The sequence below is a fragment of the Melozone crissalis genome, unplaced genomic scaffold (genome assembly GCF_028551555.1).
Source record: "Melozone crissalis strain CALT ecotype California unplaced genomic scaffold, PUWL_Pcris_2 ptg000027l_1, whole genome shotgun sequence".
Lineage (NCBI taxonomy): Eukaryota > Metazoa > Chordata > Aves > Passeriformes > Passerellidae > Melozone > Melozone crissalis.
Window position 1 is genome coordinate 42,864,211 of NW_026535805.1, and position 15,783 is coordinate 42,879,993.

The 15,783-nt window shown below is 40.2% G+C and overlaps 1 protein-coding gene across 1 annotated transcript in view; it reads left to right on the forward strand.

The window, feature by feature from the left end:
• The first annotated feature begins 5,849 nt into the window (after positions 1–5,849).
• The window catches only part of LOC128938694 (vesicular inhibitory amino acid transporter-like), a 53,432-nt gene continuing 43,498 nt past the window's right edge, over positions 5,850–15,783 (forward strand). The window contains exon 1 of the mRNA XM_054279038.1: positions 5,850–6,477. Coding sequence (XP_054135013.1) covers positions 5,850–6,477 — 628 coding nt within the window. The remainder of the gene's footprint in view (positions 6,478–15,783) is intronic.

Sequence of the window (15,783 nt, forward strand, 5' to 3'; positions counted from 1 at the left end):
AAGGCATTGTAATGGTATTTGGATAATCTACTCTGCAGGAATGTTCATTATTCTTCCTGAGCTTTCACAAGAGTTCCCTGGCACAATGCTGCTACAGCTGCTTTACAGTCTAATGTTATTACAAGGTCTGACTCAAAGACAATGTCTGCTAGAGGAATCTGGCAGGGTGCAAGAGTCCTATGAAAATCCTTGTGATGCTAAGGTGTAACTAATGGAGACTGAACTGCTGAAAAAAAAAGTGAGGAGTAACAATTACTTGTTTTGAGTGTTGCAAGAACCCTGAGTGATCTTTGTTATTCGTCAGTACAAAAAATCACACAAATCTAAGTTATTTTTTCTGGAAATCTTATCATTTTTCTAATAAAAATAAATCATAAAAAAGTCTAATCTCAACCTTACCCACAGTACAGAAGCGGTGCAAAATACCATTTTCTTCAGAACCTCTCTTATCTACATGTTTTGGATTGAAGAAAACATGAAAATTGCAGAAAAACAGAAACTATGAATTGGCTATCTACTACAGTAGCTGGTAAAAGGGAATAAATAACATGTAGTCATCAGCAAGAGCCAGCTCATGAAAGAGCTTTATTGGCAAACACAAGGAATTCCCTTTCCTATTTCAAACACATGGATGGAATCAATGTAAAGTTTAACAAACATAACATTTTGGTCTGTATTTTACATCTGCAAGCAAGATTTGGTCTGTATGATTGCTGGTGTGGCCTGGGTTACTGCTAGTGTGTGACATATGAGCTCACACATTCTAGACAGAACTCTTGGTTAGGACAAAAATATCCAGTAATTAAGGAATTATTATCTATGAAAAAAATTTGGTAAATAAAGGAGATCATTAGGTATGCACACTGGTTCACATTTGCATGTATTTGTGTCCACAAGGCATCACCACCATTCCTGACCTATAAATATGAGGAGTCTGGACTTTGGGGGTGGGGAGGAAGAAAATAAAGGAAAGGAAAAGGAAAAAAAGAAAAAAAAGGAAAAGGAAAAGGAAAAGGAAAGGAAAAGGAAAAGGAAAAGGAAAAGGAAAAGGAAAAGGAAAAGGAAAAGGAAAAGGAAAAGGAAAAAGGAAAATCCACCCTGCACCAGGAATTCATGCTGCCTCTTATTCCAAAGTACTATAATCTCAAAAAACTGTCAGTCCAAGTAGCTGGATAAGAAATCAGAACATGTGTGGGTGGATTCCTTCCTCCAGCCTGAATTAATTAAAAATGATTGTTTGCTGTATTATTTTAAAGCGGATTTTTGGAACAGGTTAAAGAACCACTGTTCTGACTTTAGCATTTCAAGCCTAATAAGAATGACTCATGTAAAAAACTTGGAGGAAAAATTAATACTAAGAAGGTTAAATATAAAGTGTGTCTTAGCATCTTATGTTCTTATTTGTTGCTTGGAGAAATTCACACATTCTTGAACAAGACCTACCTCATTCGTGGTTATTTCTAGTTAAAGCATGTACACAAAAAACTCATGTCTCCAGTCAGTCTGGGCAATTCTATGTATTTCTAACACCTTAGGCTGGCCCTTTACTACTTCTCACATTCTAAACCTTAAACACATATTAATTCCCTCTGCTTTCACTTTCTCAGCCAGTTATTAAACTATAAGAAAGTGATATGGACAACAGCTTTGAAGTAAAAAGGTAAAAGCAATTACAACATATATTTGAGAGCAGCTTTTTGGGGCTAGTTAATATCTGAATAACTGATCAGACAGCAGCAAATACTGCTAAAAGAGTTGCTAGAACTGATTGTGATCTCATACACATACATTTAAATAAATAATAATAAAAAAGGAAAAGAAATCGTAATTTCCAGATCACAAAAAAATTTATCCGCCAAAACATTAAACAGCATACAGACTGTGAAAAGGGAACATACAGAATGTACTATACTTCAGTATACCTTCAGTTAAAAAGGCTTGTTACCTGTTATAAAATCCTGAGGCTAGACTAAGTCCTTTAAAAAAAAAAAACTTACACAGAATTTTATGCATTCTATTATGCCAGCCCTCCACAACGGACACATTCTCCTTCATATTTTTTTAGCCAGAGTTCTACACATGTTGACTTACAAGGGCTGCATGGGTTAGATAATAGCTAAATTCCACTCTTCTTCTTGCAGAAGATAAAGTACTTCGGGACTCTTTCTCTTAAACAGCCATTGATTTTCAGTGATCGTATCTTAAAGACTAGAATTGTTTTTATATTTGCTGATATTGGGTAAGAGTTTCAAAAATTATTTAGGTGAGAACAAGCTGATAAACAATCATTTAAACCTTTTCTCAGAATGCAAATTTACCAACTAAATCTCTTACAAGCTCAGTTCTCCAAACAGCTTCGAATGTTTAAAGGCCATCAGCCATGATGGAAATGCTCTCCATTACAAGATTAGAGCTGGGTGCTGTTGGTGAGTTTTGAAATTGACTTTACTGCAAAGAAATCCTTATGAAGAAAGAGGAAACTTGACTTCTGCTTTTACAGACTGCATAAGCAAAGCATCTGGGGTATTTTTTTGTCTCAGGAAAGAGAGAACCTAAGTCTACACACTTTCTTCATTCTTAGGATCTGAAATACTAAACTTATGTCCTATTAGCCTTGTCTCTTGACTTTTCAGAGCATAGGGTACAATATACACACAGGGAAGGAATCTTTTAAGTCCTAGTTACAATGACATAACACAGAGAACACAGTTTTGAACTAAACTCTCCAGAAACTTGTTTTAAAATGTACACCTACAGAGAGATTTAAAAATATTGACCTGCCTGACAGCATCCACTGCCTAACAGACGGGCACTACTCATATCCTGCTGATGTTCACCCCTCATTTCTCTTTCGAGTGAGAAATCTCACTCTGACTTTATAAGCATCCTATATACATCACCACTTGGAGTCAACTTACACTTCCTTCCACACATGCTAAAAGCACCTGTACTCCATGAATTATCTCCACTGATGTCAGCAGCTGACATTACAGATCAAGTTACTGCGCAGTGTATGTTCCTTAGCCCTGTCCCTTCTATCCACACCTTTCACAGACACATAGCTTCCGCTCCCTCTCATAACAGATATTAAGATCTTTTTACAAAATGCATGAAATCAAGATCAAAAGAAATTTTACATTACCTACTAAATTACTACTATTTTGGTTCCCTCCCATTCCACACCAAACAGGATGAACCAAGGTTCAAGATCCAAAGGAACACTGCACAGCACTTTGGTCAGTTTACTTTAACTGCAAGTTATGCACATCTTTAAGAAACACTGTTGAAGAATGCACGTCTTTCTGGTTCTGATTCTTCCATCTTCTGAGAAATTGCACTGGTTTCAGCTTGGGTAGAGTTTATTTTCTTCACAGTGGCTCACATGGGTCTGCGTTTTAGATTTGTGTTGAACTCAGTGATGATAATACAGAGTTGTTTTTGTTATTGCTTAGCAGGCCTTACACAGAGCCAAGGCTTTTTCTGCTTTTTGTACTGCCACGCTCGTGAGGAGATCAGAGGTGTAGAGGAAACTGGGAGGAGACACAGCTGGGACAGATGACCCCAAATGACCAAAAGGATTTTCCATACCATATGACATCATGCTCAGTATATAAAGTGAGAGGAAGAAGCATGAGATGTTTGGAATGATGGTGTTTGTCTTCCCAAGTAACTCTTATGTGTGATGAGACCCTGCTCTCTTGAGGATGGCTGAACACCTGCCTGCCCATGGGAAGCAGGGAATTAAATCCTTGGTTTGTTTTGTTTGCCTGCAGAGTTTTTATTTTACCTACTAAACTGCCTTTATGTCAATACATGAGTTTTCCAGCTTTTACTGATCTGATTTTCTCCCCAGTCCTGCTGGGACTGGAAGGAGTTGAAGGAGTGAGTAAGGGGCTGTGTGGTATTTGGTCATTGGCTGGGGTTAAACCATGACAGAGATTCTGCATGACTATTTAGTGTTCAAAAAACAAAAGAACAGATAATATGCGTAGCTAAAAAAAAAAAAAAGTCCCAACAACAACAACAACAAAAACCAGTTTGAAATTAATTCCAGGTTTCTGACCACAGTAAGTCTTCTAACAATTTAAAAAGAAAAAAAAAATTAACCACAAGAACAGAAACAAAAAAAGAAATACAGACTGTTCCCATCTTTGAGGTGCAAAATGTTCTTGAACTGTTCTGTTCTATAAAACAACATGGGAATTCATTGTGATGTCTCAAGTACTGTTTTTCAAAGCGTTGCAGCTCTGTTACATAATTTTGTCCACAGACATCCAACTGGTGCTAACAATTAGTAAGCATCCAACGTTATGGGTATTACCAAATAACATTTAAGTCAAAAAACAAAAGCTGTAAGTCTAAAGATACAAACCACGGGGGCAGTAACATTCTTGTACATGTTAAAAATCCCTCTGGACTTCAGTGAAGTCAGACTTTCCTAACTTTTTGCATTACAGAGGAGTTCATTGCTATTTGTCTGTAGTGGGCAACACAGTGACATCTACATAGTGCTAGCACCTCCTAGCAGCTGCAACAGATCTTAAAAAGAAATTTAGAAGACAGTAAATGGCATAAAAATTTGGCAGACCAGGACTTGAATTCAACTGTTAAGATTAGAAGGTCCCATCACCACATTAACATTTAATTAAAAGTCCTAGGATTCTTCATGGAATTACCAGAACTCGCTTATAATATAAGTGATGCAGCAGATGAACACCAAACACACCCACTTCCAATTTAAAAGGGAAATCATTAACATATCCCTTCACTGTTGAGGTTAAAGGAAACCACAATACTGCATAAACAAAAGGACATTCTCTAAAAGTGTCTCTTTGTGTATGTGTGTGTGTGAGAGAGAGAGAGAATACTAAAAGAAATGCCACATCAATATTAGCCATAAAGAATTAATTAGGGAAAAAATAAAGAAGAAGAAATCAGCGAGAAGAAAATGCATTTTGTACTGTACTTTAAATGCTCTACTTTTAAAATCCCAGTCTTCAATGTTTACCAATACGCCATCATCTAAACACAGTCTAATTCTGGATGAGTTTTTATCTACACAGACATTTGATCAACTGCCATTTATTCTCACACAGTAAAATTCATATTAAGGAGTCAGCTGTTTGAGACTTTTTTTCATGAAATGTCAGTGCATCACGTTTTCCAAAGTAAACCCTAAATTGTAAAAATTCCTAATCCATAATGTTCACCCTATTATGTGACATCAGGGTCAAAGGAAAGGCAGCTGTTAATCCAGGGGCTTGAATTTATTTTATTTTGACACACCTACAGTATCTTCTAAGTGAATTCATTTCAGCAAGGCTAAAAATGTTAAGAGCACAAATGTAAGCACCAGAAGGAATATTGTGGGCTGAAGAATGGTTTTAAGGATTTCCTATGAGAGCTGAGAAAATGACTAAAGTTTATTTCTCCCATACCTGTACAACACCTCTTTTGATCTTTCCACAGAACACTAACTGAAAAAGCAAACAAAAAACCCACCCTTATAGTGTCAACACACCTAAACACTGCATAATGCATGATAATGGTATGTCTAAGACATTTACGACCCATACAGAATAAAACTGATTCCGTTCCCATTCCCATTCGTGGTTAGTTTTGAACAGAAAAGCTTTGTGACGGGCTAAGTGCATCAAATTGCCACCTGAACTAAAAGCAGTACAGGCAGCCCACACGTGTTTCACCACAGCCTATCAAGCTTCCCCTGCCACAGAGATGCCAGCGGACGGGCACATCCCGGCGGGAGGAGGGATGCCAGCAGATCAGCCCGTAACCTTGTGTGTCGCTTGGGGGGACCAGGTCACGTCCTCCAGCGGTCCCTCACCTACATGTTTCCCCCTGCGCTCCCAGCCACAGCGCTGCGCATCTGCGCTGCTCCGAGCCGGGTGTGTGAGGGAGCGGGGATTGCGGCGGGAGGCGGGATGTGCCGGCCCCGCAGCGCAGCCCCGCAGCAGCCCCTCCTCGGCCCGGCCACCGCGGGGCCAGCGGTGCTGCCGCCCGCCGGGTCCCCTCTCTGCAGCCTGGGGCTCACTTGTCACGCTCGGTCGCTGTCCCCTCGTCCCTCCCGTGCCCACAAGGACTCCCGAGCTGGCGGCCAGGTCGCCTCCCCGTCCGCGTCCGCCGCGGTCCCGGCCGGGCGGGCGAGGCGCGGGCTCCCCGCTCCCCTGTACCTCTTTGCGGCGGCGGCGGCGGCGACGGCGACTGGCCTCGGCTGCCGAGCGCCGCCAGCAGCAGGAGCAGCGGCAAACTTTCCCGAGCCATGGCTGCCGGGCAGCCCACACGTCCCGCCGCGGGACGGGCAGCCGAGTGAGCCGCAGCCGCCGGGAGAGCAGAGGAGACCCCGGTGCCCCGGGCAGGCAGCGGGAGAGCAGGACACACCCCTGCCCCCCCGCACACACTCCCCTCCCCGCCCCGCCGCCGGCTCGCGGAGCAGCGAGCGGGGCCGGGGGACAGAGAGCGGGGCCGGGGGCAGCGAGCGGGGCCGGGGGACAGAGAGCGGGGCCGGGGGCAGCGAGCGGGCCCGGGGGCAGCGAGCGGGGCCGGGGAACAGAGAGCGGGGCCGGGGGGCAGAGAGCGGGCCCGGGGGCAGTGAGGGCTCGGAGCGCGGCCCGGGAGCAGCCCCCGAGCCCCGCTTGTCGGGAGCGACCCGGAGGCGCCGGGCCGGGGGAGCAGTGCGGCTCCAGGATCCAAGATCCAGGATCCAGGCGGGCACGAGGCGAAGAGGGCGGCACGTGCGTGCCCGACGGGCGCTCCCAGGAGCCGGGAAGCGTTCCCGCCTGGAAGTGTGCTCGCCGTTTAAATTAGCCTTGGTCAGGTTATCCGACAGGGGAAAAAAATACCTGCGCTGTGACGGGGGGAAAAAAATAGCTTTCTGAGAAGGGACTTGGGGAACGAGGTTTGCGACGGAGTCAAGCACATTTTTTCCTGCCGTGTCCGGGAGCGGTGTGTCAGTGCCAGCCAGGTGTGACAGGGAAAAAATCTATATTACTGCATAAAGGAAAAGTTAACCTTGCACTAAAATAAAGTGTGGATTAAAAACTATCGCAGAGTTCTCCTGGAAAAAAATTGCTTTAAAAAAGTCCATAAAAACTTGGTTTCGCTATGGAACGGAGAGGCTCCCAACCTGTGTGCGAGCACACAGAGAAAGGATGTCATGGGCTGTTAGAAAGAGTGAGCTGGGCTCAATTCACAGTATACCTGTAGCATAAAACCATGATTGTGCTGGCAGCCCAGTTCTGATTTCAGTAGTCATCTTCACAAGTCTTGTACCACTGCACTTCAAATTGAGCTTCCCTTCTAATTGACATAAAGATTAAGCAATTCTATGTATTTCCCAGCAGAAATACTTTGGTTTCTATGTGCTCATTGCTGTAGCCAACAGTGAGGATAAGCATGCATTTGGTACAGTGTCTGTTCCAGCTCTCAAGTCACAGCATTTTCCATTGGTAAATTTGCCTGTCATTCCAAACCCAACATTCGAGGAACACAGAATTTTCCACATAATAGACTGTTGCATCCAGCCATACAGCCAATTTGTTTCTCTCCCTGTCATCCTGCTCCAAGCAGACTCATTCTTTCTCTTCTGATGCACTTAGCCTGTCACAAAGCCTCTCTTCTGAGGTTTCTCCTTGAACAGCCTGAGCTCTGCTGCTGGGAGTCCTGTTACTGGACACTCATTGCTCCCATGGCCTTTGGGAAACTGCTCCTCCAGCACAGGACACAGGACAGCAGCAAGAATGCTCTTGTATGGCTCAGCCATTGGTCACTTGTGAGTCAATGGAAAATACTTGCATCCTCTTGCCAAAAAGTGGTGTATGTGTGGTCTTCTGCACATCTTACTGAGAAACCCAGGTTCAAGGTTTACCTTGGCGATTTTCATCTTGTCAGCTATTTGCTTTGTTGTGGAAGTACAGATAATCAGGGAACTGTGAGGTCAGAGAGGGAGATGGTCTTTACAACTCTATCCACAGTTTTGTCACTATCAATATTTATTTACTCAGTGTTTCCCTACAAGCAGTAACAGTCACTACTTTCTTCTGGCTGCTTCTCCCTTTGCAATTCCCTTCATGCAAAAATTTTGACTACAAGGAATTGTGTATATGTGCAAGAGGAATAATCTAGTGAATTATGAACAACTGATAAACACTCCAACCCAAGTATATGTCAGTACCTTGGAGAATTTAGTGCCAGTTTCTTACTTAGGCATCTGACTACATTAACACAGGTTTGACACATTTATTGGTTGAATTTGATCAAGCGTAGTGGCAGCTGCTGCATAAGAGCCATACTAACATGAGTTGCATACTGCCCCAGCTGGAGAAATTCCTTCCAGGGCTCCAAAAGCTGCAGGTGCTGCAGTTGAGTTTCAGGTAATACTCCAGAAGCAGATTGTAGAAACTGGAAGTGAGACCTGAAGGCAGGAACCTCTGCTGCTTTGTGTGAAAGGCTCATCAGATCTGATTAAAATATTTCCATGACTTGTGATCTCCATTAATTTGAGATCAAGAGATTCATTGTAGGGAGGGTCCCTACTTCCCCCAATGTCAATATTACACCAATATTGAATAAACAGATTATTTACCTGAGCTTTTATTTGTTTATCCTGCTGTTGGGCCTGTGTAGTCTTTAATGTGAGGATTTGTTGTGAGAATTCAGTCTAGTTTCAGTTTAGCAGCCCTGCTGGCATACCCAGGTACCTCATCACCTGTCAGAGTCAATACTGACTAACTGTGCACCAGAGATACAAACTTTTAATACTTTGGGGACATCAAGAGGCAAGAGATGCCAGGAAGACCTGCTGACTCATTCAATGATTTTTCACATTTGAACTACAGGAAATAATTTCATACCATAAAATGCCAAGAAGCAGCAAGAGCCGGCTGCTCCAGAAAGAGAAGCACGCTAGAAGATGAAGTGATGCCTCTGAGGTAAGCAGGGCAGTGTCCCCCTGCATTCTCTGAATGCAGAAGGAGCAGATCTGGGGGTAAAAAAAAGGATCAAACAAAATTACAGGTCTCCAGACAAGCTCATAGGCAGGAGACAGATCTGAGATCAAGTCTGCAAATCAGGGTTAGTATCAGTGAGGCGCAAAGTGATGCACAGGTGTACCTGCAATGTAAAACAGGCTGGGACTGGGGCAAGGCTAGAACTTAAATGCAGCATCCACTCCTTCAACGCAGGGAGAAACCAACAAAGTTTCTCCAAGCGCTTCCTCCTACATGAAATTTGTCACCACTGCCTGACACAAGGTTACATGGCTGTGCCAGGTCAGGAGTGGCCTTGAGCACAGGCAGACAAACCCATAGGAGTGAGGAGACAAGGCTGCAGAGCCTGTAGCAGAGCCTCTAGCTGCACCCAGGGCCACGACAACCTAGATAAGTTGTTTTTCAGCTAAAGCAGTGGCTAAAGGGGCATTAAGGATGGAACTGGTGGGCTGAGAGGAAGATGTGAGTAAAATCAGATAAGGACTCATCTGGGAACCAATATGGCTTAATATTTTTGTGATTTCGCATTAAAGAGAGGGACTTTTAAATTAATTCTGCTGATAAAATAAGATTGGGGGGACTAATGCGTATTTTTTAAATTTTTTGCATTTATGTATACAAATTTACATTGAGAGTTTATACAATTTTTATTCTCAATGATTCAAACATAAAAAGTCAGAAGATCCTAAATGCTATAAGATCCTGGGTCATGCCAATAAGGGCTATCAGTAGCTGTTTCTTATGAGAATGATGAATAAGGAATATAACCCCAAACTCCTGGGAAGTCAGTGAGTCACAAGGCATTTTTGAGTCACCAGAATGATACAGCTATGAAATAAGCAAGTAAAGCCTAGGATACATAAAGCCTAGCATGAGGAAAAATATTTCCAGTGAAGATATGAAAATTAATACTGTTGCATCCCACCTAGGATATCACAGGGAATTACAATCATGCATGTTCAAGAAGAATTTATTCAGACTTAAACAGAGCAGAGGCCTCTGGGGAAGGGAGAGCTTATCTGAGACAGATTAGAAGGGTTTGATTTGTTTAACCTAGAAAAATAAGATGTGGGACATTTTTAAGTGTAACAGGGATGTTAATGGATGCAATTGTCATAAAAGGAAAAGAGCATAAGCAAGATACGGATCATTATAGGCTGGAAAATGGAAGATAGTTTCTAATCATAAGGTGTGGAAACAGCTCCTGTTAGGAGAGCAGAGGGGAAAAAATAATCAATTTAAAAGCAGACCTTGGCAGATTTATGAAAGTAATTCCATGACAAACTTGCCTGCAAAAGGCAGGAGGAATGGATTTGATAACCTGCACAACCCTGTCCTGTGTTCTTAAGTGGACTGCTTAATCAAAGGATAAAGAAAATAAACATTAAAAACAAGCTTTAAAGGACAAAGAGAAGACACAAATACAGCACTTAGAATGAGTTGAAGGATGTGAACCACAAGAATCAAAGAATTAACCCATTTTAGAGGCAAGGTGAGACACGGTCTATGATTTGGACCCAAGTCAGGAGGAACCAGGATGTCCTTGTGCCAGGTTTGTGATCGCCCAAAGCAGCTGTTAGGGAAGGGGCTGGCAAAAGACAAGTTAAAAGACAGACAAGGGATAAAGAAATGAGATATGTGACTAGGAATCAATATCAAAGTAGAGACCAGAATTAAAGATCAAAGTAGACAAAGGACACATGAAGAATAGAGCGAATCTAACACTGATAGAAAACTGTTCTTGTGAAGCCCTCTGTTGCCAGGGTCACCGAGTATTGTCAGTTTAAAAGCTGATGCAGATAGCTGCAGGTCAGAAAGCAATCCTGTAAAATTAAGGGGCAAAGAAAGGAAAAATAATCAAAAGAGCAGGGGGAGGATAGGATAGGGCTGGACCTAGGTAATAAAGAGAGGGTAACTATAATTTGGCAAGAAAGACTGTGAAGAGAGCATGACAGCAACAGCAGTCCCTGCAGTTTGAGGAAGCTAGAGTCAAAAGCAGAGTTGTTACAGTTTGATGAGCTACATATGGCATCAGGATGGAGCTCATTTTAGAATAGAGCTCATTTTGTTTCAACCTCTCCATTTTGCCTTGCTCACCACCCCTGCAATTAGTCAGATTAATTAGTATACCCAACCCACTTACTGTCATTATTTATCATTAACTCTTATAAAAGCTGAATGCTCATCTGTTAATATCTCTGTATTGGTACTTACACATAAGGAACAGAAAGGAGTCGTGGTCTTGCCTGATATTGAATTCTGTGGGCCATTTGGAAGTGCCACTGGTTTCTGGTCTTGACTTCTAATAAGTTCTTTTATGCCTATGCTGCTATTTTAAGTGGCATTTGTTTTAATTTTGATCCTGTGAAAATAGAAGAGCAATGTCACTGACATTATGTTAGCTTATGTTTAGCTAAAAATATGAAGCAGAAAACAAATAGAATTTTTCAGTCTAAAATTAATTTTTACCACCAAAGTCTCTATGTACTCTCCATAAATAATACACCTGATTCAAAGCCTTTTGTGGCTCTATTTTCAGAGAATCAGATGGCTGCCAAAAAAGACTTACTGATTTTAGTAGCTACTCATTAAAAAGAAACTAGAACTTGCTCTGAAATGACACATAATTGTTTCAGTTTTAGAATGCATTTTAAAATACTTTGTACCATTCATTTATTTAGGAGGTCTGTTGTATATGAGAAACTGTGAAAATTGTTAGATTAAATTAATAAGAAAAGTTAACATCTACTAATTTTGCCCTGAAGTATAACTTTGCCTCTCATGGAATGCAAATGAAAATTATTTGGCTGAATCACACTAAAACCCACAGTGTGGGTTTTATGTTTCCCTGCCAGCCATTAATGAATCGTAAAAAATAAAAATTAAAAAATAATAATAAAGCAGGAGATTGAACCAATTCTGTTGCCTTCCTAAAAATGGATATTACTGCAAAACATGCAGATAGGGAGAGAAACAGATGGGCGATATCTGACAAATAAAATTTCCAGATACTGCCCCATCTGTTTCCTTCTACACAGTTCAGCTATAAGCTTTTTAGCATTATAGGGTTGCTTAGGTGATATTCCTCTTTGCAATGACATCACACCCAGAGACTAGCAAAAGCAGGTTGGTACAGTAATCTGAGAACAAGGATCAGTTCACTACATGATTACTATTTTGTATCCTCAAACATACAGGCATTAGATTTCCTTCTTTCTTAGTGGAAAGATTCTATCTTCCAAAAAATTTTTTGGTAAACTCTTCAGCTTGTTTTTGAAATTGTTTTGCTGTTCCTGTTGATGTCCTGTAGATTTAAAGACCATATTACTTTTTCTGGTAAAATCCAAGTTTTTGGCTTCTCTGCTTAAGTTTTATTATGTTTTCTTCATTTCCTGATACTTTGCTAAAAAAAGTTTGTCATTCCTCTTGGAGTCTGATGCCTTAATTTATGAAAGAAAAATGTGTTATCAATGTTGCTACATTTTACAAGACCAGAAATCATCATTACCCTAAGGAGATAACCATACAGGACTATCCAAAAGTCAGCACAATCCCCCTGATGATGGTTGTGTCTTAGAATAGAGAAGCTTGTGACTGGCTAGAAAGGAAATTATCAGAAAAGAAAGAAAGGAAAAGGAAGACAGGAAGAAGGAAGACAGGAACTCAGAAAGGAAGGAAATATTGGATCTCTTGAACTACTGTTGAGTTTTTCTCAGCTGATTTACTCCAAAACAGAAAGGGCCAAGCAAGAGGTCTTCATTAAAGATTTCTTCCATGCAGCTGCTCTGCAAAGTGACAGATGGTTAGTCTATTCTTCCTTATTTTGATAAAAAGTCAATTGGTACATTTTGTTCATCAGGAAAACCTGGAGAATTTTGTAAAGGAGCAGTGAAGGTCACACTTTTGTCAAATTACATGTTTGTATACATGATCAAAAGTGAACTTCTTCATTTAATCTCTAGCATAATTTTCCAATCAATAAAGAAGCCTCCAGATTTCATCTGCATCCTTAAAATTTGGTTCTTGGAAGTAGTTGCAGAGTAGATTTTTATGACTCACTTGAGTTTAGGTTTTCTAAAAGAAAAAAAAAAGGGAAAATCTAGAAACTGAAAATATATAAAAGGAAGAATTTTGAATGCAATATCTTCTTTGAGAGAAGAGTATATCATGTGCTATTTAGCAACTGCCCTTGAGTACATCTACAAAAACATCTGTGTAAGGGTCAACTTCTGTACTGATAGAATACATTCCATTTGTCAAGCTTAAAGTATAAAATTAAGGGATGTTTCTAATGTGCATGTACATCCTCAGAGAGAAATTGTGGCTTGGTGCCATCAGGAAGTTGTTTATTCTATGAAATCATATTTTTGAAAAAAAAAATTAAATGGCCACACTAGACAATCATCTTTCATTTAAATAAATATCCAGCTGCACAATCTTTATTGATAGGCTCACTGTATTACTGTGGTCTGGATGATTATTTTAGTCAAATAAAACTAGTCTGTGTCATGAGCTCTATAAGCTTTCATTCAGGGTATACCTGCCCATCAGTTCGCCTGCAGAACTATGTACACAATGCAAATACTGTTCTAGGCATCCAAAATAATACCACTTCTGCACAGAACCAATAAAACATAGGAAGAAAGAGGCACATGGAAAGTAACTGCTAATGAAACAGTTGATCTTGTTCTATATTTGTAGACAAGAAACAGAATATTTTTCAGATACCTCTCATTAAGCTTTAGTTTGACAGCTTGGCTACAGTAAACAAGATACATTCCTAGATTAATTTTATATGAGACTAGTAACTTGGTGGTCCGAAGAACAGAAGGCTCTTCTCCTCAGTCCGATGTTGTAGGCTTTTAGAACTTGCTCTGAAATCTGCTTCTTCATTACAGAAATAATAAAACAAATTGATTTTCACTTGACCTAGACAATAGAGTTTTGCACATTTTATATGAGAAATGGTTTTTTTGTTGTCTTTTCAGGTTATCAAGTTATCAGGTTTTGTTGAGACAGCGTTACTTGATTTCTCTGCCATGTACAGTTGGTTTGTGGAGAGTTCATTTGCGCACACCTTTGTTTCACTTTTAGGTACTGACTTTATTGTTAACAAAAAGGAAGTAATAGTTTGACATCTATGAGAGAAACACAACAAAATATGACTGGTATGCAACTGGGCAACTGAGGTACTTTTTACTCTTCTTTGCTGTTATTTTTTGTTCGATGTAATATACCTTCCTTTAGTAAGACTTTTGACATCATCTCCTGCAGGGAACTCTCTGGGAATGTGAAGACACATGAGCTGGATGAACCAACTGTTAGATGGGCTGAGAATTAGCTGGACTGCCAGGCTCAAAATGTCATAATTGATGCCTTGGCAACCAAATGGTATCCAGTAGCAAAATGGACTAAAGGACCTCTGAACATCTCATCCAGCCAACATTTCTGCCTGTGACATGTGTATGGCATGTTTGCTGTTGCTCCAAGAATATGAGTCACTCCTTCATAAATTTTCAATGATCTTATAAGAAAATAAGTAGATTCTCATAAATTGAAAGAGGTAGAAAAAAATACTTTTCCTTGGCATATTTTAGGTAATGTATTGTAAGCCATTCCCTTTATAGCTAGTTTTCAAACTTGTATTTTACATCTTCTTATCCAATTACTGCAGTTATAAGATACTTGTTTTTACAAATGGATAATGAGGTATTTGGCATAAACTGTTTGTTGTGTTTGGAATATTGAACTCAATAAGGTCTTAAAATACATATGAAATGAATATTAAAACCATGCATTATGCTTTAATAACATTAAATATAACATTAAAATAACAATATTGAATGTGTACATATATTTATATGTACACATTATATGCTTCTAAAAGTTGGTATATATGGTTTTAATTTTCTGCTGATATACATATATATATATACACATACTCGCTGGATATTAAAGACTACTTTTTAATGAAAGGCATCCATTAATCCATGTAAACTAATGATATATATATATATCTCATAAACACTCCCCATACGATTAAATTTTTTGTAATACCATTGTTTTAAATCTACCTGCATGAAATTTGAAAACAAACTTGAAGTTGTTTGAAAATTACTTGTCATTTCAGACTTAGAAAGCTGATAAATTAGTATAAGCAGTAGTCTCCTAGCTCCATGTTTTGATTTTATTCTACTATAAGTTTAAGAAAATCACACTAGGGACTTATCAAGGTTAATCTATTGTTTAAGAAAAATATTTTAGGAGTCTCCCAGCTCAGAGTATTAAAGATATATAAACAAAAAAACCCCAATTGAATATGTTAAAACATAAATTAAATTCTGCCTCAAATCTATAAGAGGAGATTACTGCTCCCTTACTGCTATGGCAGAGGATACTGTAGTAATGTTTAGGATGTCCTGTAGGATGTGCATAAATCCAAAATATGCATACATAGAGAACTCTGCCAAGTCAGTTCAGTTTCCTAATCTTCAGGTTAAGATAAAATGGGTTCATACTCCAAAGTGAACTAAATCAGTAATTTCCAGGACAGCTGGGAATTACCAGCCTGAATTCTCCCCCATCCTAGGTGTCTGTCTGCCTGGACTCAGAACCAGCTATAGTACATGATGGGCTTTGAGGACATGTATGAGAAGCTGCTTTGGAGAGCCTTCCCCTTATTCTCCAGTCCAGGACATCAGCTCAGGCTGTCATCCTGGTTCTGTGCCTGAGTCATGCTGCAAGTATGATTGTTCATGCCTCCCTCATTCTGCCTCCA